Below are 26,584 nucleotides of genomic sequence, written 5' to 3'. Positions count from 1 at the left end.
CTTTCCCACACTCTGTTTATTCCCCATCTCTCTCTCTCTTTCCCACTCTCTCTCTGTTTATTCCTCTCCCTCACTCTCTCTCTCTCTTTCCCACACTCTGTTTATTCCCCATCTCTCTCTCTCTCTTTCCCACTCTCTGTTTATTCCTCTCCCTCACTCTCTCTCTCTTTCCCACACTCTGTTTATTCCCCTCTCCCTCACACACTCTCTCTCTTTCCCACTCTCTCTCTGTTTATTCCTCTCCCTCACTCTCTCTCTCTTGCCCACACTCTCTCTGTTTATTCCTCTCTCACTCTCCCTCTCTCTGCCAGTTCACCCTCTGGTGACAGGGTGCCATGCACGCAGGCGCGGCGCTGTCGGTTGGCCCTCTCCCATGATGCGGCGCGGCGGTTAAAATGGCGGCAGTTGAATCCGGAGGCGAGCGGCAGCGGGACGGGGATCGGGCTGACCGGGACCCGCTCTGAATCCCGGATCCACTCTGCGGACCCAATCCCGATCCCAGACCAGGTGTGAGGGAAGGGGGGTGGGCGACATCGGGTTTCGGACAAGCCCGGCGGCCGGGACCTGACAGCGAGTGAAGTCTAAATTGATAAAAAGCAACGGCTGACAGCGATGGACTCGGTTATTGGGGAAGACCCGACTTTACCTCTAGATTTGAACGGCAGGTAGGTGCTGCGGGCCCGGGGAGTGTGCGGGATGGGGCTGATCTCTCTGTATGTTTGTCTATGGTGGTGTGAAGTTGGTGTTTGGGACGAGGGGGCTGGAGGGAAGGGCAGGCGGCTGCTCTCCGGTTTGAATTTTGGACGTTATTTAGTTGGTCTGAAGGATTTGTCAGTCGCTGTTGTCCTGACTCCTCTCATTCAGCCCTGCTGTGGGCTCACATCCACAGATTGCCTGCTCGACGGCGGGAAGGTGATCCTGCCAACAATACCCTGTCTGTCTTCAGGCCGCCTCTGTGAGGGGAAAAGCCCACAGGCTGCTGCTCCTAACTGTCAGGCTGTACCCCGGCCATCCTCCACCGCTGGATCCGAGCAGCACTGGGGACCTGTGAACGGCAATGCTCAATCGCTCCTATTGTATTCCTTGTGTCAAGCTGATAATCTGCACATCCGATTGTTTGTTTGCTCGTCTTGTAATGAGGAACTGATCTTCAGATTGCTCTTTGTTAACTGAAAGTAATTGCCCTGGCATCCCTTTGTTGATCTTTAAGGAAAATGCAAACGGTACTTATCCGATTTGTGTGCCTTTTAACAAATGTTATTACCGTCTGATAACATTTTTTTGAAGAAGAATTATACGGGCCAGAAACGTTACTGTTTCTCGCTCTCTCTTTCGCTCCACAGATGCTGCCAGACCTGCTGAGTTTTTCCAGCATTTTTCAGTTTTTGGTTCAGATTTTACTTTTGTTCTTTTTTTTGGTTCAGATTTTGATTTTGTTATTTCTTCTATCTGGAAGACCCGTGTGTATCTGTTCTGTGATTGAAAACAAAACTTTTGTTTTCAATCACAGAACAGATACACACGGGTATTGTTTTGTTTATTGGAAAGATTGATACATTTTCTTGTAACAAATTGTTTATTTTGGTATGTATTACCTGTAAATTATATTAAATCATACACCACCATTTTTGAGTGTCAGTGTTTTGTAGCTTGATAACTATTGAAGAAAGTTCAACTAGATTACTATTACAGCAAAACATGCAACATAACAGGAGGGAAGACATCAATGTAACCAGATAGCTACTTGGTGAAAGATAATACTTGGTCACCTTCACAATGCACTATGCTACTAACTATTAGTGGGCCAGTCCATAGAAATTATAGAGATGGGTTGAAGCAGGGTTTTAACTTGTACATGACATATGTTCATGAGATGTGGGTGATGTTGGCAAAGTCATATTTATTTGGGACAGCACACTGGCACAGTGGTTAGCACTGCTGCCTCACAACGCCAGGGACCCAGGTTCCATTCTGGCCTTGGGTGACTGTGTGTGGAGTTTGCATGTTCCCCTGTATCTGTCTGGGTTTCTTCTGGCTGCCCTGGTTTCCTCTGACAGTCCAAAAATGTCAGTTAGGTGGATTAGCCATGCTAAATGCACAGTTTACACGGATAGGTGGAGGTGTAGGCCTGAATGGAAGGTTCTTTGGGAGAATCGGTGCAGATTCGATGTGCATTGTATTGCATCTGCATTGTATGGATTCTTTGATTATATTTACCATCCCTAGTTACTCTGAAATTGTGGTCAGTCAGCTTTTCAAACCTCTGGTGCTTCAAAGTAGTGTTAGGGAATTTCAGGATGTTGACACAGCAATGATGAAAGAAGGCTGGTGTGTGCCCGAATCAGGGTAATGAAAGAGAACTTGGAGCTGCTGATGTTCCCATGATATTGCTGCTCTTTTCGTTCTCAGCTGCCAGAGTAGTGGAAGCAGAAAAATGTTTTTGCACATGTAACCAATATTGTTCTTGAAGGGATGGTGGCATTATGGTAATGTTAATGTGCAAGCAAACCAAAGGTCTAGACTAATCCTCTGATGACATGAGCTGGGGGAAATAATAATCCTCATGAAGTAAATGGACTGTTGTAAAATCTCACCTGGTCCACAAGTGTCCTTTAGGGAAGGAAATCTACTGGCCTTACCTGGTCTGGCGTAATGTGCTTCCAGACACAAAACAACATGACTCTTTATTACCCTATGGCCTAGCAAACCACTCACTTTTATCAAGCTGCTGCTGAAAAATTGAATAAAAATAAAACCAGTGAATAATCTGGCATTGACTGAGCTCAGTAAGAAGTCTCACAACACCAGGTTAAAGTCCAACAGGTTTATTTGGTAGCAAATACCATAAGCTTTCGGAGCACTGCTCCTTCGTCAGATGGAGTGGATCTCCACATCTTGACTGAGCTACCAGACACAACAAAAGCAGACTCTCTGCAAAGTCTTTCTCGCTAACATCTGGGGATTTATACCAAAATTGAGAGATAAGTCCCACTGACAAGTTAAGTGATAGCTTCATGCAATCATACTCACTGAATCATTGCTTCACACCAATGTCTTGGATTTGTACATCATCTTCTTCCTTGGGTATGTCTTGTCCTGGCATGCCAGATCCACTGGAGGTGATGTAGTATACAGTTGGGATGAAGAATCCTGAAAATTCACTCTGGACCACGTGAAGTCACATGGATTAGATCAAACCTCCTGCTGATTACCACCCTCCCTCGACTGATGAATCTATACTCCTCCAAGTTGAACATACTTGGAAGAAGCGCTTAAGGTAGCATTTGCATAGGAAGAACTCAATGCGAGGAACTTCAGTCTCCATCATCAAAAGTGGCTACGTAGCACCACTACCTGGGCAGCACGGTGGCATAGTGGTTAACACAGCTGCCTCACCGTGCCAGGGACCCGGGTTCGATTCCCTGTTTGGGTCACTGTCTGTGCAAACTCCACACAGACCTTCTCCCCGTCTGCGTGGGTTTCCTCCGGATGCTCCAGTTTCCTCCTACAGTCCGAATGACGCGCTGGTTAGATCCATTGGCCATGCTAAATTTACCCTCCGTGTACCCGAACGGGTGCCAGAGTGTGGCGACGAGGGGTTTTTCACAGTAACTTCATTGCAGTGTTAATGTAAGCCTATTTGTGACACTAATAAATGAAGTACTAGCTGTGCTGGTTGCATCCTGAAGGACCTATCTGCAGCAGATGATGAGTGAGCCAACAAGAGGGGTAAAACCTACTTGACTTCTTCAGCAATCTACTTGTTGCAGCATGACAGTATTAGTGGGAGTGACCACTGCACAATCTTTATGAAGATGAAGTCCTTTGCAGTGAGAACACCCTTCACCATGTTGTCCCACATTACCACTGCTAAACGGGATAAATTCAAATCAGGGCAGCCGTGAGTTGCCATGGACCATCAGCAGCAGGCATTCAGCCCCAATGTAGAGCATGCTCGAAGCAGCAGGCATTCCTAAAAATGAGATAGCAACCTGGTGAAGCTACAACACAGGACTGCATACATAACAGCGGAAGCAACCCGCTTTGGACTAAACGATCCTGCAACTAATGTATCAGATTAAAGTTCTGCAGTCCTGTCACATCAATCATGAATAGTGATGGACAATTAAACAACCAACCAGAGGAGCAGGGTCCACAAAGATCTCCATCCTCTGTGATGGGGGAAGCCCAGCACATTAGTGAAGGAGCATTTGAAACCATCTTCAGCCAGTGCTGCCAAATAGATGATCCATTTCTGCCTCCTCCTGAGGTCAACAGTTTTCAGCCAATTCAATTCACTCCATGTGATATCAAGAAACAGTTGAAAACACTGGATACATTAAAGTCTGTGGGCCCTGATAACATCCTTGCTATTCTAATGTGTTTCAGAACTAGCTGCATCCCAACTACACTGGAACAACATTGACAACACTGGCAGTCTATAACATTGGCATTTACCTGACATTGTAGAAAATTGCAATGATATGTTGTGTCACAAAAAAACAGGACTAATCCAGTTCAACCAGGTACCACCTCATCAGTATACTCTCAGTTAGAAAAGTAATAGAAAGTAAGGATTAAGAACAAGAGAGTTCAGATTTAAGGTGATTGGCAAAAGAAGCAATAAAGACATGAGGCAAAACTTTTTCACACAGTGAGTAGTTTGGTCCTGGAATGAGTGTGGTGGAGGCAGGTTCAGTTGAGGCATTCAAGAAGGAATTGGATTATTATGTGAAAAGGAAGAATTTGCAGGGCTACAGGGAGAAGGCCAGGGAGTGGTGCTAGGTAAATTACTCCTTCAGAGAGCCAGTGCACACATAACAGGCCGAATAGCCTCCTTCTGAGCTGTGACCATTCTGTAATTCTAAACATTGTCAACAATGCTATCAAATGGCACTTACTCCGCAATGACCTCCTCACTGCCCAGTTTGAGTTCCCCAAGCTTTAATGCTTGTTGCAGCCTTGGTCCAAACATAAAATAACTGAATTCCAGAAATGAGATGGAAACGACTGCCCTTGACGTCAAGGCATTTAAGGAGCCCTAGCAAAATTGGAGTCTTCGGAAATCGGGGGGAAAACTCTACACTGATTGCAGTAACACCAAGTGCAAAGGAGGATGGTGGTGGTTGTTGGAGGCCAGTCACCTCAGCCCCAGGATATCAGTACAGGAGTGTCTCTGGGGAATATCCTAGGTAAGAAGTTTAACAACACCAGGTTAAAGTCCAACAGGTTTATTTGGTAGCAAAAGCCACACAAGCTTTCGGAGCTCTAAGCCCCTTCTTCAGGTGAGTGGGAATTCTGTTCACAAACAGAGCATATAAAGACACAAACTCAATTTACATGAATAATGGTTGGAATGCGAATACTTACAACTAATCAAGTCTTTAAGAAACAAAACAATGTGAGTGGAGAGAGCATCAAGACAGGCTAAAAAGATGTGTATTGTCTCCAGACAAGACAGCCAGTGAAACTCTGCAGGTCTAGGCAAATGTGGGGGTTACAAATAGTGTGACATGAACCCAATATCCCGGTTGAGGCCGTCCTCGTGTGTGCGGAACTTGGCTATCAGTTTCTGCTCAGCGACTCTGCGCTGTCGTGTGTCGCGAAGGCCGCCTTGGAGAACGCTTACCCGAATATCAGAGGCCGAATGCCCGTGACCGCTGAAGTGCTCCCCATCAGGAAGAGAACAGTCTTGCCTGGTGATTGTCGAGCGGTGTTCATTCATCCGTTGTCGCAGCGTCTGCATAGATTCCCCATGTCACCAGGCAAGACTGTTCTCTTCCTGATGGGGAGCACTTCAGCGGTCACGGGCATTCGGCCTCTGATATTCGGGTATGCGTTCTCCAAGGCGGCCTTCGCGACACACGACAGCGCAGAATCGCTGAGCAGAAACTGATAGCCAAGTTCCGCACACACGAGGACGGCCTCAACCGGGATATTGGGTTCATGTCACACTATTTGTAACCCCCACAGTTGCCTAGACCTGCAGAGTTTCACTGGCTGTCTTGTCTGGAGACAATACACATCTTTTTAGCCTGTCTTGATGCTCTCTCCACTCACATTGTTTTGTTTCTTAAAGACTTGATTAGTTGTAAGTATTCGCATTCCAACCATTATTCATGTAAATTGAGTTTGTGTCTTTATATGCTCTGTTTGTGAACAGAATTCCCACTCACCTGAAGAAGGGGCTTAGAGCTCCGAAAGCTTGTGTGGCTTTTGCTACCAAATAAACCTGTTGGACTTTAACCTGGTGTTGTTAAACTTCTTACTGTGTTTACCCCAGTCCAACGCCGGCATCTCCACATCATGAATATCCTAGGCCCAACCCATTTTCATCATATTTACTATGTTTGCCACTCCTTGACTTTAACTAGACCTGTCATAAATATTGTGGCTGCAAGGAAATGTTAGAATTCAATGTCGAGTAACTCGCCTTCTAAGTCCCAGAGCTTGGTCACCTTGCACAAGTCAAGAGTGTGATAATAAACTTTGCACTTGCCTGGGTGAATCTCCAACGACACTCAGGAAGCTCAAGCAGAGCGTTTGAAACCATCTTCAGCCAGAACTGCTGAGTGGATGATCCATCTCTGCCAGCTCCTGAGGTGACCAGTCTTCAGCCAATTCAGTCTGCTCCATGTGATATTGCAAAACAGTCAGCTTGAATGCCACCACCTACCACCTAAACATTTACTCTCTTCACCACCATTGGGCAGCAGGGTATACCATTTACAAGATGCACTGCGGCAACTTACCAAGGCTCCTTTAACAACATCTTACACACCATAACCTCAACTAGAGGGACAAGGGCAATTGATGCATGGGAACCAAGCCACACGCTATCCTAACTTGGAACAATGACATTGTTCCTTCACCGTTGCTGGCTCAAAATCCTGGGACACTCTTCCTAACAGCAGTATAGGTGCAGATATACATACATCCATGTGGACTGCAGTGGTTCAAGAAGGTGCCTTGCCACATTCTCAAGTAATTTCAGATGGACAAAAAATACTGGTTGTCAGTGACACTCGCATCTCAAGAAATAATTTTTTTTAAAAGTCAAAGAAATTGCTTTGGATGTTGAGAATCTTGTGAAGCTTTCTTTTTGCCTTGAGAGATGTGAGCGACACTAACAGTGCAGGATTTTACTTTATTACTGCAGCATGAAATTTGAGACATTTTGCTACACTAGGCTGCTATACTTGTACATGTCATCAGACTTTCACCCACAATTTTGGCTGACGTTCACAATGAAAAAGCAAATTCTGTAAGCAGACTGAAAGAAATTAAAACCTTCATGCGTGGTTGATTGCAGTAAAAGGACAAATCGTTGCTTTCAAAATCTAAATACTTGCATTTTATATAATGAACTGTTAAGGTTTGACATGTTATCATTGTTATAGAAGAGAAACACAGCATCCCATTCATGCAGAAATGCACCACAAAAATGAAATAAATTACCAGATTTAATTGAGAAATTTAATTTAGAAATATTGGCCAGGATCCACTGCTGTTCTTTAAATCGTGTCATGGAATCCTTAACATACACCTGAAAAGACAGACCAGACCTGAGTACAACTTCTCAATTCACATTTCTTTTACTCTTATCCTTTCATGGGATGTGGGCATCACTGGCATGGTCAGCATTTGTTGTCCATTCCCAATTGCCCTTGAACTGAGTGGCTTGCTAGGCCATTTCAGAGGGCAGTTAAGAACCACACCACGTTGCTGTAGGTATGGAGTCACATGTAGGTCAGAACAGGGAAGAACGGCAGATTTCTTTTCCTAAAGGGCGTTAGTGAACCAGATATTTCAATGACTATTGACAACGTTTTCATGGTCACTGTAACTGAGACTAGCTTTCAATTCCAGCTTGTTAATTGAATTTAAATTTCATCAGCTGCCATGGTGGGATTTGAACCCATGCCCAAAGAACGTTAGCCTGTGTCTCTGGAATACTAGTCCAGGGACTAGTATTTGAAATGTCAGACAAAAGGAACATAATGCAGGCTGAGTCAGGAGGTGATGGCTTCAGGGCTCACTCCAAACACAGTGTGCCAAGGCAGACATCTTACCTATGTGTAGTAACTCGAGAAGCTCAATGGGTTTATTTACAGAATGCAAAGTAAAACCAGTACCGTGGTGTATGTACACTAGTCCCTGCCTGGGACAAGTAGTTCTGCAGGCCCAGTCCTGGGTCTCCCTTATCAAAGGCTTAAGTCCCTATTACCAGGGGAACTCGCTCGACGATAAAAGTGTTCACATGGGATTCCCATGGCATCCTCCTGTCTCCTGGGAAAGCTAATACATGACACATTGTCCATTTATGTTCACACTAAAATGACTGTTGAAATTCTTTGAAAAGTGAGTTAAGACATAGCCCAGAGCTAATACCTAAATACTTGGCACAATAAAGGTAAAATACTTAACAAAAATTTAGATGTCTACTTTGAACATTTTCTTATTCAGGTAAAATTGTCCTTTGTAGATTTCTTAATTTAATATCATATATGAGGGTAGGAATCCTTGTTCTCACTTAATCCAGGTTTTGCATAACAATTTATGCTCTCTCAATATTTAATCTGATTTATTATTAAGAACAACATGTTTGTCTTGGATGGACCGCAATTTCCTTTCGTTAAACAGTGGAATGTCTAAAGATATGCAGGTTAGGTGGATTGACCATGGTAAATGCATGGGGTTATAGGGTGAGGGGGTTGGCCTAGGGAAGATGCTCTTTCGGAGAGTCAATGCAGAGCCGATGGGCTGAATGGGCTTACGTTTGAGCATCCTACCCTGTCAGAGTTCACTTTTCTCCCCGGTAACTGTTTGGCTGAAGTGGACTATTTTATCTAGAGCTGAACTTCCATCCCATTTTCTTCTCCATTACAAAAGACCGCTCTTCTACCTCTATTGCCCACCACTGGCTCTACCTCAGCTGATAAGCTGTTGAAGCTCGCATCCATGCTTTTCATCTTCAGATTTGGCTGTTTAAAAGCTCTCTTACTTGTCCTCTGTAAACATTTTGACTCTTCCCACCCACTAAATTTTGCTCACCTATCATTATGTAGCTTTGCCCCTCCCAATGTTTGTAACCACTGCTAACTGCAAGCTAACAAGTTTGCCTTGTTATTGGATATTTTTTTTCTATGTTGAATGCATATGTAAAGTAGTTGTTCTGGAATGTCATAAATGCTCTACTCCAGGGTTACCCAAACTTTTCCAGTCCTGGAACCCCTTTGACCTCGCAAGAGTACTGTAGGAACCCATGAGAAATATTCTTATTGTGATGAAGAAATCATTAAAGAAATATTGTTTTTGTACACTGTATAGAGGTCTTTTCTATTTCTTATGCATATACATTTACCATGATTAAAATTCTCATTAAAAAATGTACTTGGGTCTTTAATTTTTAATAGGAGGATGCTCTTTTAGTTCAAATGAACTATGTGAGTAACAAGATAGTTCACAGTCTTGTGAAACAGTTTTGGAATTCAAAAGGTGGGACTTTTGAATGTGCTTTACTATGTTGCTCACACCTTGTGTGGGGAAAATGATTGCAACCGTTCTAGATGCTACATGTTTTGATTTGATTTATTATTGTATTGGGATATAGTGAAAAGTATTGTTTCTTGCCTGCCACATAGACAAAGCATACCGTTCATAGAGTACATTGGGGAAAAGGGAAGGACAGGGTGCAGAATGTAGTGTTACAGTCATAGTTAGGGTGTCGAGAAAGATCTGCTTAATATATGATGGGCCCATTCAAAAATCTGATGGCAACAGGAAAGAAGTTCTTGAATCGGTTGGTAAGTGATCTCAGAGTTTTGAGATTTTTTCCTGACAAAAGAAGGTGGAAGAGAGTATGTTTGGGGTGTGTGGGATCCTTTATTATGCTGGCTGCTTTTCCGAGGCAGCAGAAAGTGTAGACGGAGCCAATGGATGGGAGGCTGGTTTGGTGATGGACTGGACTACATTAACAACCCTTTGTAGTTTCTTTCGGTCTTGGTCAGAGCAGGAGCCATACCAAGCTGTGATACAACCAGAAAGAATGCTTTCTATGGTGCATCTGTATAGGAATGAACCAATAGCCGGTTATCACAGTGCAGTCAAAAATACAAGTGATAGGAGCAGGAGTAGACCATAAGATCTGTTAAGTCTGCTCCGTCATTCATTACGATTATAATGATGCACTTTCAGAGACTTCATTACTGAATAACAAGAGATGTATTCACAAGTCATGTAGAACAGCAGCATGTTTACAGCTAATTCTAGAATATCTTTGCCTAGTCTTGGTCAGAGCAGGAGCCATACCATGTGATACATCTGGAAAGAATGTTTTCTCTGGTGCATCTGTAGAAATTGGTGAGAGTCACATGATATATACCCAAGTTTTGTTTCTCATTCTTTTTTTGTCTGCACAGGTATACAGTTACATTTTGCTATTGCTTGTTATAGTTGCCTTAGACTATAATTATATTTCATGAAATATTTGCTTATGTCTTCCAGCTCCAATGTCTCTAAACTGCCAGATGTCACAGCTGCTGCAGACAACAGTCCTGTCAAAGAAAATGCCCTTGGTAGGTGCATGGTTTCAATTTAATTTCATCATCAAAGATGGTTACCTGTTCTGGAGGTTAATTCTCCTCCCTCTGTATTGCTTAATGTAGTTCACATAGTTTAGATGTGGATCTGTAATTGCTCTGTTCAATCTGTACCCTACTGCTGGCTGGCTTCATGTTTCCATGCTAACCAGTTGGTAAACTACTTTGGTGCAGTAGACTTGACATTATATTTCTTAGTTTATAGTGATGAGCAATATTTTTTCACTAGTCGCACAACAAGCCTGCAGTCCCTGGTGCTGTTGCGTACTGATAGCTATGGAAATGTCTGACTTGTTCTCCAACCAATTATCCCGGAAAATGTTCTTCACTGGCAAAATGAAATCGTTCAGGGAAGCTTGAAGCCAAAATGCGTTTCAAAGTATTTTGGACAAAATGTTAATCAATTGCTACAAAAAGCAAATCCAATTTTGAATCTGTTATTTGACTTTTATTTGATACTATTTATAGAATCATAGAACCCTACAGTGCAGAAAGAGGCCATTCGGCCCATCGAGTCTGCACCGACCACAATCCCACCCAGGCCCTACCCCCATATCCCTACATATTTTATCCACTAATCCCTTTAACCTATGGATCTCAGGACACCAAGGGGCAATTTTATCATGGCCAATCAACCTAATTTATGGTTTCCTCCCTCCAAACATTGTTGCTTTAAAAAATTGCTGAACCTGTGTGTGAGAGAGATGGAAAACCCTTTAGGACTATGGATTAGTGTGGACCTATGTGTGATATCACTAATGTTTTTTTTATAGGCATTTTTATAACCTTTTTAATAAAAATTACAGTGACATTGTTTAACTTTTCACAACAGTAACCCTATCACAGTATTTCTGTAACTTCACAAACAAAAATAAAATGATGTGTTGTAGTTTGGCATTCTACATTGGATTAAGTAATTTAATGGTACTACATACTGTGCAACCCATCTGAGTAACAAGATATGTGAACAAGACTGTGAACTTATCAAATAAAAGTTTCAATAATTAACTTTCTATAAATGTCTGTATGTAATTCCATGGAGGGACCAGGACAAGTTGTTGGTGATCTGGACACCCAAGAACTTGAAGCTCTCAACCATTTCCACTTCATCCCTGTTGATGTAGACAGGGGCATGTTCTCCACTATGCTTCCTGAAGTTGATGACTAGCTCCTTCATTTTTGCCATTGAGGGAGAGATTATTGTCATCGCACCAGTTCACCAGATTCTCTATCTCTTTCTGTACTCTGTCTCGTCATTGTTTGAGATCTGACCCCCGCTATGGTGGTGTCATCAGCAAACTTGAAAATCGAGTTGGAGGGGAATTTGGCCACACAGTCATAGGTGTATAAGGAGTAGAGTAAGGGGCTGAGAACACAGCCTTGTGGAGCACTGGGGTTGAGGATGATCGTGGAGGAGGTGTTGTTGCCTATCCTTACTGATTGCAGTCTGTTGGTTAGGAAATTCAGGATCTCATCACAGAGGGAGGAGCCAAGCCCCAGGCGACAGAGTTTGGAGATGGAATTTGGATCTGGTAGTTTAAAAACTTACTGCATAAAGTTGGTCGAGACCAGTCAGCTTTAACTAAAATACAAGTGAACCAGCTAGGCTGCTGTTTGCATATTTTCCTCCTACATAATGGAAGGATGTGACCAAGCATATTTGTCTTGTCCCAGTTTCAGTCCTGAAGTTCTGTTGATTCTGGGTCTGGCTCCAAACCTTTGTTTGCTCTTTCGTGATGACTGCCTTACTTGGACATTTTCACTGAACTCTTTTGTCTCAATTTTCAGTGCTGCCGAATGTCACTGTTGGGAAATTGTCTCCAGTTCGTGCTCGTACTATGAAAGAGTTTGAAACGGTAGGTTGTATGTTACTTTAACCTCCCAGAAAAGACTAATTCTAATCACCAGTAACCCTTTTCAAACTACAGTAGAACTGCATCAATTCCAGAAGTGTTCCTTCCTCAATTAAAATCCCAAGGTACCTATTTTTCTCCCTTACATTGATTACCTATAAATCAACAGTATTTATTGATATGCATAGAAGGCCACTGCAGTTCAACTAATATATTTTACTCATGAGATATTATAACTTTCAGATATGTTTTTAATACTGTCGATTATTCTCGTGCTCATTTACAGTTGAATTTGGACTATTTGTCCAAAAGGCAAAATTTTGCCTCATTGACAGTCACCTTCTTTGCTTCAACAAAATTTACTATCTTCCCAGAAATCCTAGGAAAAATTTCTGCACTTGAATGCCTGAATTGCACAATGGCCTGATGGGTTATTACAGTCAAAAGGGTGCTGTTCTACTATTCAGGATCTCAAATCATGTTTGCACACTTTTTTTCCCTCTATTTCCTTTCATTCTCAAGCAATAGGGACTTTTCTTCACACTTACTGGATTGAATTAAACCCTGTTTTAAAATGGCTAATAAAAAGCCTTTGTTGGGTATATTCAGTTTAAAATAGAAACAAAACATCCTGATGTTGAGGTGGCACGGTGGCACAGTGGTTAGCACCGCGGCCTCACAGTGCCAGGGACCCAGGTTCAATTCCAGTCTCGGGTGACTGTCTGTGAAGTTTGCATGTTCTCTCCATTTCTGTGTGGGTTTCCTCCGGGTGCTCCGGTTTCCTCCCACACTCTAACCCTAACCCTTAGTGTCAGGAGGATTCGGAGAGTAAATATGTGGGGCTACGGGGATGGGACCTGGGTGGGATTATTGTTGGTGCAGACTTGATGGGCCAAATGGCCTCCTTCTGTATTGTAGAGATTCTATGATGCTGTTGTGGCACTATTTGAAATGTTGTAAATAAATTTGAGTTATGAAGTACTTGTGATGACTTTTATGGTTGCAGCTGCATAGCAAATTCTTAGAATGTTGAGACTTAATGGCAATTGAGGGTCTGGACATTTTCTGATAAGTTACAGAACATTAAATAAAAAAGTAATGTTCGCTGAAGACCATGGACTTGTAAGCTGCTCAGAATTGCACTATTAAGCCCTAGTTGAAGACCCTAACTTCTGTTCTTTTCTCAAATTGCCCATTTTTCAAAAAAAAGTTTGATTTATTTAGAGATGGATAAAAAACTTAAGAATCTTCAGCACCTGATTATTCAGTTTTCTTGGGGAGAAAGTTTATTATCCCAGTCAGAAATCTCAGAGTTAAGACCTGATTAAGTAAGCTTGTTGTTTACAAGCAAGCTCGATTCTGACATAATTGGGTCAGAGAAAAAAAAACACTGATCAGAAGGTGGACTTCCAAAAAGCTAACTAGATTGCGGACTTGTATGTTTGCTTTTTAAAGCGGGGAAATTCATTATAGCTGAGCCGTTTCGTCTAGTCGCTTTTTGCTGGGTTATTAAGAAAGATTCTTTTGTGTTTTACTGAGCTCATTTTAAAAAGATGTATTGAGTTTAAGATTCTCTTGGATATTGTATATATTTGTCAGTTCTGTAGTAGGTGGCATGCCTTTCAGTATCTATGCACCTTACTCTCCATAATGAATAGGTGAAATTGCTTGGCTCAGTCCAGAAAAAGCATTTTCTTGGCAGCATGTTTGGCAGCATTGACATTCAAGCTTGGAGACTTCTATTTATTTTGGGCCATGTAGCTAAAGGTAAAGAAAGCACTGAACTGGGAGAATAGCCTGGCTTAGTGTTAATGAACAGTGATGCTAACAGTGTGGTAGCATAAAGCCATTCTTTATTGATGTCAAAATTGTTGTGAATTTTTAAGAAAAGAAAGCTTTTATTTTATTAAATGGCTTTTAATGGATGCAGATAACATCAAGAGTGTTTGATTTCTAAAAGCTGTCCACTGATTATATATATGGGGAAAACCTAGATCTTACGATCACCACAGATACTGGAACCAGGCCAACCATACCAGTCATATATTTTTGCAAGAAAAAGCCAAAACTAATCCCACTGCCTGCTATTCTCCCATAGTCCTGTATCTTCCTGTTCTTTAAATAATAATTCAATTTTCCTTACAATTTAGTGTGTTGGCATTTTATAACTTTTACATATGAAATAGGAGCAGAAGTAGGCCATTAGGCCCCTTGAGCCTACCCTGTCATTCAATTAGCTCATGGCTGATCTGTTTGTTTCTAATTCCATATTCCCATCATCCAAGATGGAATAATTTTGATGCGGTTTTTGTCTAAAGACTGTCGGTTGAGAATTTCTTCCTCTCCTGTAGAACGGAACTTAATTGTACTGAAGCTTGGGTACATTTTAAACTCAATTCAATTACATTAACTTGATGCTTCTTGATCTTCATTAATAGTTCCTTTGTCGCCTGGCCTTAATTATACTTTCACAGTATAATTCTCCAGGTTCTTTTTGCTCTATGTATGCAGGCGATCAGAACACTGGTGTAAGGGATATATAACCATGGAAGGAAAAGCTTTTCTTATGCTTTATGATTCACACTTGACTCTTTTCCATCACAGTTACCCAGCTAAGTATACACTTCAGAGCTTGCTTTGTTGCTGCAGCAGTGCCAATTGTCCGTTGTAAAACATAGTCAGACTGATGAGATCAGATGGGTGTGGAGTACAATACTGTACTCTCTCCGTGTTTTGAATGCTGGTTAATTGTATTTGTCTCTGAATTTGTTTTTTTCCTACTTCTGTCAACTTGTATTTGATTAAAATCCAGTGTAAGGAACTTTAGGGCAGGATTTAACATGAGGATTTCTGACTTAAGCCCACATTTAGTTATGTAAAACTTCAGGTTGGAAGAGAATGAAATTGACTTACTTTCTCAAAGTAAAATCTTTGGGTTCTTGAAATTAACAGGCAAAGCAAAGTGGGGGGATGTGGTGGCATCGTGAAATTGTCACTGGACCAGAGACCCGGGGTAATGCTCTTGGGGTGGGTTTGAATCCCACCACAGCAGATTGTGAAATTTGAATTAAATAAAAATCTTGCAATTAAAGTCTAATGATGACCATGAAACCATTGTTGGTTGCTGTAAAAGCCCATCTGGTTCATTAATGCCCTTTAGGGAAGGAAATCTGCCATCCTTACCGGTCAGGCCTACATGTGACTCTAATATGGCCATTCAGTTCAAGGGTAATTGGGGATAGACAATAAATGCTGGTCCAGCCAGCAATACCCACATGCCATGAATGAATTAAAAAGTTATGAGCAGCATCATCATCTTCAGTTGAACTTGACTGTTCGCAACGATGGCATCCTAATCATCCCTAACAGAGCTTCTAGCACCATATCATCTCTATCACATAGACTGTCGACCTCCACCTCAACACAACTGCTGCTGTAACTCTCATCCAGGCCTTCCTATCATTAGACCCAACTATTCTGATGCTCTCCTGTCCAGCCTCCTATTCTACACCCTCTGTGTCCTGTCCTGCACATGCATTGCCTCTGTCCTTGTTAACCTACCTTGACTCCCAGCCCCGAATGCATCACATTTAAAATTGTCGTCATTGTTTTTCTAATGGGCCTCCCCCTTGTTATCTGGAATCACTTTTAGCCCCCACCTCCGTGAACTCTCTATTCCTGTGACTCTGGCCTCATACTTTTTCCTTGGCTTTCTTTCTCTGTCTCATTTTTAAGGCCCCTTCCTTAAAACCTACATCTGACAACTTCTCTTATCCCCTCTCCTTTGGCTTACTGCCCATTCATTTACTTTTGTTGGTGATTAAGTTCCAGAAGGAGTATTACTCAGCTTTGAAGGCATGATGATGCTGAGGTATTACTTACATTTCAAACCTCCCAAGACACTTTGAAAATGCCTGGATGTATGTTCCTTTTAAGTCTCAATTATGGATGTTTACATGAGAGGGGGAATTGGGAAGCCTTTGAGGAACAGAGCAGAGGAGAGAAGATTTTTTTTTTAGAAATACATATCTCAAATGATCCTTGCCTGAAATGGAATAAAGTTGTTGGTTTTATTTGGAGAAGAGATTTGTTAAATATATAAATTCAGTTTCGTGGCTCATAATTCATTCTGGTTGATAGAATCACAAAACGAGGTTGAATATCCCAGCTGTATTCATTAGGATACCAGCCAGAATGAATCATTTTAGCAAAAGAGCTTCTGAGATCCAACTGCTTTAACATTGCAATATCCATTTACTCCTTGTTTCCTTTCAATTACGTGGTGAGCTAGAAATTCTATCCACGTATCTCAAATGGTCTCAAAATAGATATCAAACTTGGATGAGGTCCCCAGTACCTAAAATGTCACCATTTAAAATAGGCAGCCACTTTTATAGCAGCCAGAAAGAGAAAACCATTTTCGTTATCATCAATTTCAAGTTGTGTTGTAAATGCTTCATTTATTTTGCCCGGAAACCGTTGTGCATATTCGTGTTTACACTTCTGTTCTTGCTTTAGTGGACTGAAAAATGGAAAGTATTTGAATAAAGCTTGGATGCCTTGCACATGGGCTGAAGTAGAGCCATTGATGGCCAGGGTAGAGGTGGATGTACCCGTTTATGTGATGGACAGTATGGAATTAGAAGCTCTCCTCTGCCTCTGTCATGTCTGTAACCAGTTGAATTAATCTGAGCTACTGGCTGTGGAGAAGGTATGGAGTTTTTAGCAGTGGCCAAAATGAAGACTTTAGTTTCTCCAGAGTTTAGCTGGAGGAAGTTGTGACTCCTCCAAGATTGTCTTGAGGAACAGTGAAAGGGTTGACCAGTGTAGTGAAATTAGCATACTTGTGGACATGTTGTTACCTAGGGGGGAAGCACTTATCAAAGAATCCCTACAGTGCAGAAGGAGGCCATTTGGCCCATCGAGCCTGCACCAACAACAATCCCACACAGGCCCTATCCCTGTAGCCCCACATATTTACCCTGCTAATGTCCCAGACACCAAGGGGCAATTTAGCATATCCAATCCACCTAACCCGCACATCCTTGGAATGTGGGAGGAAACCGGAACACCTGCTATCTCAGCCTTGAACATGCTTAACCCAGCCTCTCCACCTCTCTGTGGTAAAGAATCCCACAAATTCACTACCCTCTGAGGGAAGAAATTCCTCCTCATCTTTGCCTTACTCTGAGGTTATACTCTCTGGTCCTAGACTCTCCCATAACAGGAAACAACCTCTCAGCATTTACCCTGACAAGCCTCCTGTGAATCCTATATGTCTTAATAAGGTTGCCTTTTATTCATCTAAACTTCAATGAGTACAGGCCCAACCTCCTCACCTTTTCCCTGGTCATGCCTTCAGCTACCTGGGCCTTAAGATCTGGCATTTTCACCTTAAATCTCTCCACCAATCTCTTTTCCTCCTTTAAGAGGCTCTTTAAAACATTTTTGACCAAGCTTTTGGTCATCTTCCCTAATGTCTTTGTGGCACAGCATCAAATTTTGTTTTAAACTTTGGAAATGTCTTGGAGCAGTTTATGTTAAAGATAAAACATCATGATCACAGAAAAGGTTGTTGGGACTGTTTTTGATGCCAAGGGTTTCCATTGCCATTGACTGATCCCCCTCCTAGCACAGAATCAATTTGTTGATGACTCTGTTGCAGCTTACTATCTCCTACATAATCCTGTGCTGCAAGTCATTAGCTTTCTGTCATCTTCTAGGTTGGCATCTATTCCAGGTCTAAGTGCCATCTCTCCATCTACACAGTGTCCTTTTACTGTTTTACCCTCCCTACACCCTTACAGATGCATATTTTCCCTTGTCACCTTGTATGATTAACACCCACCCCTTCCATTTGGCCTATCTAGTGTAACCCCACGTTGACTAATGAAGCCAGTGTGTAACAATGTTCCTCCCACATGGAAGATATAATCACATTTCAATTTGTTGAGATGTTACTCCTGCAAACAGATAAAAGGAGCAAATGTCTGTCTTGCAGCATTTTTTTCCCTTCAATTTTCCTTTGTGTTCCCACTGGGTAGACTAATTTCTGAGATTTGAACAGATCTGGAGCCTGTTGTTGAGAGACTGACTCAGTCCTTAGCTGTGGAACATCTCACTAACACGTTTCTCGATGGAGCATGTTCACAGTCCTTTATCCCTGGAACTTGGCCCAGGTATATGTAATAGGCTGTGACTCTTGAGTCTGTGAACATTTCTGCCTTGGAGATCAGGCTAAACATAAGATTAAAACTTTTAGATGTGTAGCCCAGCAGAGTTAATGTTGATCGTTGCTTCATCGGTCTGAATGGCCCATGCATGTTGAACCTCAATTGATTTTTGATACAGTCCTTTGCTTCAGAACTCAGTTAAACCTTGGATCAACTAGATTTTATAAATATTTAATAAAGCTTTGAAACTCTTATTTTTCTTCCTATTCGCTGTGCGTAGGCTTAATCTTTTCAAGTCACATGCTTATTGATTTGGGTCACGAATGATATAAATTTTCTGTTTTAAAGTAAAATTGAGAAGCTAGAAAGAGGGAATATTTTAAATTATTAAAAAATGACCAAAGACCGAAAAATATTACAGAGAGAATTCACTGGCTATCAGTTCCTACTGGGCCTGAAAGGTACCTTCGAGGCATTTTTCCCTTAGAAATGACTTGTGTGCACAAATCATAAAGCAAATGTAAATAGTTCACGAGAATGATCCCATGAATGAAAGGCTTGACATATGAGGAGCATTTGAGGACACTGGGTCTGTACTCGATGGAGTTTAGAAGGGTGAAGGGGGATCTCATTGAAATTTACAGAATTCTGAAAGGTCTGGATAGAGTGGACATGGAGAAGATGTTTCCATTAGTAAGAGAGACTAGGATCCAAGAGCACAGCCTCAGAATAAAGAGATGACCCTTTAGAACCGAGATGAGGAGGAATTCCTTCAGCCAGAGGGTGGTGAATCTTTGGAATTCTTTGCCACAGAAGGCTGTGGAGGCCAGGTCATTGAGTGTATTTAAGACAGAGATCGATAGGTTCTTGATTGGTAAGGGGATCAGGGGTTATGGGGAAAAGGCAGGTGAATGGGGTTGAGAAACTTATCAGCCATGATCAAATGGCAGAGCGGACTCGATGGGCCGCGTGGCCTAATTTTGCTTCTGTATCTTATGGTCTTTATAGTCTGTGCACAACTAAATTTTAAAGGGAATGTTGCTGGCTGCCCAGTGCCTATATATATCAGACAGCTTGCCATACAGTGAGTATTGGCTCAACGCAGAGCACTTAATCATATTGCAAATCTCTCTCACAGTGCCATCTACAGGTGTAGCTGGTGTTGGCATTTATACGTGAGTTTCTAGTTGACCAAACTTGATATCAGAGATTTTGACATTGTTATGACTTCCTCAGCAATTTGAATGTACAGTACAACAAGGAGACTTCGTGATTCAAAAATGCATATTTTCAAAATAGCGCATGATTTACGAGTGGGCATAATTAACATGATTGAAAATAAATATTTCTTTGAAACATTGCTGCAATTAAGAAGCAGTTGCGTTTAACTTAATGAGTAATTACTCAACCCTCTTTTTATACAGTGAAAGGGTTCCAGGCATCTATCTTGGCTAACTGTTTCTATTTCTGCTTTGTCCACTTTTTCTCGACATGGTGGTGGTATGATCTTAGAATTGTAATTGCTAAATGTTGGTTTGAGCAAAGGTTGCAGGAAACAAATGTAATTCAATTGGCATCCTAGTGAAATGTGATTATAGATGGACTATAACATGGTCAGCGTGACCATTATTGCACAGAAACGTATTGGAATTGTAATCAGGCTCTGTAAGTGAGTTGTGCTCCTTAATCATTGAGCTGTAATGTATTTATAGGTATATGGTTCAGTCTAATGTTTTCATTTCTACTTAAAATGTAGGAGTTTTTAAAAAGTAATTTGCTTCAAAGAAGAGTTAACATTTTGCAATTGACTTTTGTTATGTAAATCTGCTGAACAGGAAGGGAAAGAAGACTTTTTTTTAATTGGATAAGAGTGGAATTGCATATACAAACTAAAAGCATTCATGGTGGCCAGACGCCACATCTTTGTCAATTGCAAAATTTTTATACACTGACCATTTGTGTTTATGCTCTCTTGCCGTTTTTGCAGGACTCCAAATGTCATTTGATCCCCAGCACCATTTTCCCAAACCTGGAATGTTTGCTGTCTGACAAACAATTCATTTTAACGATTCACAGGATGCTGATGATTTTTAAAAATAAAATTTAACATGATACACAAGACATTGTGCTGATTGAGATTGAGTGAGGCCATGGGGAACTGAAAAGAAGCCTTGCATTACAGATTGATATTTCCCATTCATAAACACAAGTTGTTTTTGTAAAAAAACAGAAGTAAAGGGGGAAAAAAAGCATGAGTTCATAGCGTGACCAAGGAGAAAAAGACTAGGCATGTCGACAAATAGGAATTAGTGGGTTGCAAATGCTTGGAAAATTATAGGGAAAAATGGAAGCCTAGTTGAAAGGTGAGTGCTTGCGAAGGTGCAAGAGGGATTGCAGTTTGAGTCTTTAAGAACTAGGAGCAGGAGTAGGCCATCTGGCCCCTTGAGCCTGCTCCGCCATTCAAATAAGATTATGGCTGACCTTTTTGTGGACTCAGCTCCACTTACCCGCCCGCTCACCATAACCCTTAATTCCTTTACTGTTCAAAAATTTATCTATCCTTGCCTTAGTGAGGTAGCTTCAACTGCTTCACTGGGCAGGGAATTCCACAGATTCACAACCTTTTGGGTGAAGAAGTTCCTCCTCAACTCAATCCTAAATCTGCTCCCCTTTATTTTGAGGCCATGTACTCTAGTTCTAGTTTCACCTGCCAGTGGAAACAACTTCCCTGCTTCTATCTTATCTATTCCCTTCATAATCTTTTATGTTTCTATAAGATCTCCCCTTATTCTTCTGAATTCCAATGAGTTTGGTCCCAGTCTATTCAGTCTCTTTTCATAAGCCTCTCAACCCTGGAATCAACCTTGTGAATCTTCTCTGCACCCCCTCCAGTGCCAGTACATCCTTTCTCAAGCAAGGAGAGCAAAACTATACACAGTACTCCAGGTATGGCCTCACCAGCATCTTATACAGCTGCAACACAACCTCGCTGATTTTAAACTCCATCCCTCTAACAATGAAGGACATGTATTTCAATTCTGGGATGGTTTTCATTGGAGATTTGAGGGAATAAAAAAGGAATATGAAATGGGGCCACTATTGATGAGTCAACCTTGAGCTGAACTTTAGTTTCAACCTAGCGAGCGCAGCTTAATCAAACGACTGAAGGTGCAGGAGTTACAATATTTGTTTGGTAGGACCTGAAGAATTTCTACCGTATCAATTTTGAATTTGAAATATTCGAATGGTTGACTGGTAAAAGCTGTGGAAGAGACAAAATACTATTGTTACAGTCGTAACCACTTAGGAAAACATTGATATTCCTAGGGTGACTGATGTGGGAGGTGGAGGAGTTGAAAAGAGGAATGGTGGATTTAAGTTTGAGTGGTGATGATACGTTAAATCACTTTGGAGAGCAGAGGAAAGGCTAGAAATGGCTTGCACAATGGGAGAGGAAGGAGATGCTTGGGTTTTATCAGATGGAGTAATGAGAAGTTTGAAGAATAGTAATGCATGAAAGTCTGCCAGAGTAACATCTGTTAAGAATACAAGTTAAAGTGAAAAAATAATTTAACTGAGTAGCAGGCTTCTCAAAGGCCACATTGAGGTGCCAAGCATGAGAAAGTGATTCACATATTACAGGGTATTTAAGACAGTGATCTAAGACAGTGATTAGAAGAGCTCCTTACCACACCTCCCTTTTCTTGTTGTAATTCAAAGAAACGACCCATAGCAGTGCAACTGCAGTGGGAATTTCCTCTGATTGTCGGCCTTCCTGTAGTGCTGCCAATGGGTTGAGATTCTTTGATGATGAAAAGAAAGATATCAATGCATTGTGCGTTGGTGGAGTAGAACGGCAAAGAGCAAGAGAGAAAATTGGGCAGGAACAAAAGACGGAGCAGGAGAGAAAACATGAGACCCGGACAGGAAAAATCACCTAGGGCACCGGGTGGGGGAAACTCCAGTGTAGTGGATATCGTTTTTGTAAAATTGTAACTATGCGTGAGTAAGAATGTCTAAGCAACCCCTGCAGTTTTTAAATGTACTAATTTGTTTATATGAAAATATGGCTCAGTTGCCATGGATTTATTACCTATTCCTACTTGCCTTTTGAGAAGAAGCCTCCTTGAATACAGTTATGTGGCTTGCAAGGTCATTTGTAGAAGGCAGCTAAGAGTCTGGAGTCATTATAGATCAGATTGGGTATGAATGTTGGGACATTAGTGAACTAGTTTGATTTTTACAGCAACTTTATAGTTTCATGATCATCATTGCTGAAACTAGCTTTTATATTTAGTTAATTGATTTTTGAATATCCCCAACTGCCAAGGTGGGTTCTGGATAATTAGTCCAGCTCCCAGGATTACACATCCACTAACATTACCACTGTGCTTGTGCTTATATTTTACTTCATTGTATATTACAGACCATGACAGTTTAAACTCAATTTGTTGATATCATAACTGTTGTACTGTATCAATAGTGCATTTTTCCTGAACTAATGCAGCTATAGGGGAAGACAACTTACTGACGAGATACTATATTCAAAATAAACAATTCAGCTTTTTGAATACTTGGAAACTTGCATCTTTGATCAACTGCTCTATAGGCAGAACTTTAAAAGAATGTGGATTGAATAATACAAAGAACAAGGAAAATTACAGCACAGGAACAGGCCCTTCGGCCCTCCAAACCTGCACCGACCATGTGCCCAACTTAACTAAAACCCCCTACCCTTCCGGGGACCATATCCCTCTATTCCCATCCTATTCATGTATTTGTCAAGACACCCTTTAAAAATCACTACTGTATCCGCTTCCACTACCTCCCCCGGTAACGAGTTCCAGGCACCCACCACCCTCTGTGTAAAAAATCTGCCTCGTACATCTCCTTTAAACCTTGCCCCTCGCACCCTAAACCTATGCCCCCTAGTAATTGACTCTTCCACCCTGGGAAAAAGCTTCTGACTATCCACTCTGTCCATGCCTCTCATAATCTTGTAAACTTCTTTCAGGTCGCCCCTCAACCTCCATCGTTCCAGTGAGAACAAACCAAGTTTTCCAACCTCTTCTCATAGCTGATGCCCTCCATACCAGGCAACATCCTGGTAAATTTTTTCTGTACCCTCTCCAAAGCCTTCACATCCTTCTGGTAGTGTGGCGACCAGAATTGAACACTGTATTCCAGGTGCGGCCTAACTAAGGTTCTATAATGCTGCAACACGACTTGCCAATTTTTAAACTCAATACCCCGGCTGATGAAGGCAAGCATGCAGCAGTATGCCTTCTTGACTACCTTCTCCACCTGCATTGCCACTTTCAGTGACCTGTGTACCTGTACACCCAGATCCCTTTGCCTATCAATACTCTTAAGGGTTCTGCCATTTACTATTTACTTCCTATCTTTATTAGACCTTCCAAAATGCATTACCTCACATTTGTCCGGATTAAACTCCATCTGCCATCTCTCCGCCCAAGTCTCCAACCGATCTATATCCTGCTGTATCCTCTGATGGTCCTCATCGTTATCCGCAAATCCACCAACTTTTGTGTCGTCCGCAAACTTACTAATCAAACCAGTTATATTTTCCTCCAAATCATTTATATATATATATTACAAACAGCAAAGGTCCCAGCACTGATCCCTGAGGAATGCCACTTGTCACAGCCCTCCCTTCAGAAACGCACCCTTCCGCTGCTACCCTCTGTCTTCTTTGACCGAGCCAGTTTTGCATCCACCTTGCCAGCTCACCTCTGATCCCATGTGACTTTACCTTCTGCACCAGTCTGCCATGAGGGACCTTGTCAAAGGCCTTACTGAAGTCCATGTAGACAACATCCACTGCCCTACCCTCATCAATCACCTTCGTCACTTCCTCGAAAAACCCGATCAAGTTCGTGAGATACGACCTCCCCTTCAGAAAACCATGTTGCCTCTCACTAATACGTCCACTTATTTCCAAGTGGGAATAAATCTTGTCTCGAAGAATCCTCTCCAATAATTTCCCTACCACTGATGTAAGGCTCACCGGCCTGTAATTAGCTGGATTATTCTTGCTACCCTTCTTAAACAAAGGAACAACATTGGTCATTCTCCAGTCCTCTGGGACCTCCCCTGCAGCCAGTGAGGATACAAAGATTTCTCTCAAGGCCCAAGCAATTTCCTCCCTTGCGTCTCTCAGTATTCTGGGGTATACCCCATCAGGCCCTGGAGACTTGTCTACCTTAATGTTTCTCGAGAACCCCAATACCTCCTCCATTTTGATCTCAACATGACAATTGATAAGTCTTTTCTTTCATTCTTGCATTGTACCAAACCTGTACTGCTTTTCATATCCCTAGCTGCTTTGTAGTCATTTAGTTGATTTTGAAGCGTTACTGTTATGCATCACACACAGTAGCATATTTGTGCACAATAAAGGATCATAAATAGGAATTAGATAACGAACCATTGAATCTGTCTCGGTGATGCAGGCTGAGGAAATGTATACTGACTAGAGGACTGGGGGAACAGCCTGTCCCTTGGGAGTTGCCTGTTCCTTTTCCATTTATGTCATGGCATCCTTTACACCCATGACATCGGCAGAAGGAATTTGGCTTAATGAAAGATGATGCCTATGAAAGTACTCCCTCAGTACTGCACTGAAATGTCAACCTAAATTATGTGCTCCAGTTTCAAGAGTGAAACTTGACGTGTGGGGGGGATTTTCTGCCCCTGTTTTTGGTAGGCGGGAATGGCAGCGGGGCAAAGAATCCAATGGCAATCCCAAACGCTTTTGCACTGCTGGGATTTCCCGTTCTGATTGGTGGAACAATGATGTAATGGAGTTCTGCCAATGATTTAATGGAGTTCCCATCATGAGAGGTCGGGAACTCCATTGCCATATTGTTAGCGGGCGTTCCTGCTCTATTATTGCCTGTCATTAGGATTTCCCTACCCTGCTGACATGACATCACATCAGCCGGATTTGCAACAGCTTTAGACAGATGGGGACCTGGCGAGCCCACCAGGGGCGCACAGTTAAGTACAGCCTCTAATGGGTAGAGGATCACGCCAGGGCAGCATCCTGGCATGATTCCCGTGTCCATGGGGAAGGAATCTTTTCCGTTTTTAAAAAAAATTGGAATGCCCTTTTTTTGAAGACCGATAGCGGCACGGTAGCACAGTGGTTAGCACTGCTGCTTCACAGCTCCAGGGTCCCGGGTTCGATTCCCGGCTCGGGTCACTGTCTGTGTGGAGTTTGCACATTCTCCTCGTGTCTGCATGGGTTTCCTCCGGGTGCTCCGGTTTCCTCCCACAGTCCAAAGATGTGCAGGTTGGGTTGATTGGCCAGGTTTAAAAAAAAAATTGCCCCTTAGTGTCCTGAGATGTGTAGGTTAGAGGGATTAGCGGGTAAATGTGTAGGGATATGGGGGTAGGGCCTGGGTGGGATTGTGGTCGGTGCAGACTCGATGGGCCGAATGGCCTCCTTCTGCACTGTAGGGATTCTATGGTTCTATGGATATTGCCTTCCCTGCCAGTGTGACATCATGGCACTTTCCTCCAGGATTTAGTTTTGACCAAATGTCAAAAGATAAGACAGGAGGAGCTGGCAGTGGAACTGGTGGGCTACACATCTACACATTCCACCCGAGTTGACACTTAGTCAAAAAAATTGAAAATTTCACCCATGATCATTCAATTTAGTGGTGAAAATTCTATCTCCAATCAAGATTGATTGTTAGGTTGCCCAAAGTTAAAACTTCCATTTTCCCTGTTCATAACAAGGAGGAAATCTTTGGCTCTGCTTGAAAGTATGTGGACATGAATAAAATTATAAAATAGGTTCATTTGGTTTTTATTTGATTTCTCATTTTTGCACTGCAAATAGCTAATATGTGCATTACTTTTATTATTGATAATATCATTGTCAAATAATAATAATAATGGAATTATTGTCAAATCATTCTTTTAAGGC

General features: G+C 42.0%; 1 protein-coding gene across 1 annotated transcript in view; it reads left to right on the top strand.

Annotated features, from left to right (window-relative positions):
- Positions 1 to 352: 352 nt before the first annotated feature.
- The window catches only part of cdk5rap2 (CDK5 regulatory subunit associated protein 2), a 128,219-nt gene continuing 101,987 nt past the window's right edge, over positions 353 to 26,584 (top strand). Inside the window, 3 exon segments of the mRNA XM_078226578.1 lie at positions 353 to 665; positions 10,507 to 10,577; positions 12,390 to 12,457. Coding sequence (XP_078082704.1) covers positions 613 to 665; positions 10,507 to 10,577; positions 12,390 to 12,457 — 192 coding nt within the window. The 5' untranslated portion in view covers positions 353 to 612.

This window comes from Mustelus asterias, chromosome 13, assembly GCF_964213995.1.
Source record: "Mustelus asterias chromosome 13, sMusAst1.hap1.1, whole genome shotgun sequence".
Lineage (NCBI taxonomy): Eukaryota > Metazoa > Chordata > Chondrichthyes > Carcharhiniformes > Triakidae > Mustelus > Mustelus asterias.
The sequence above is the reverse complement of the archived record's forward strand: the minus strand, read 5'-3'. Positions and strand labels throughout refer to the sequence as shown.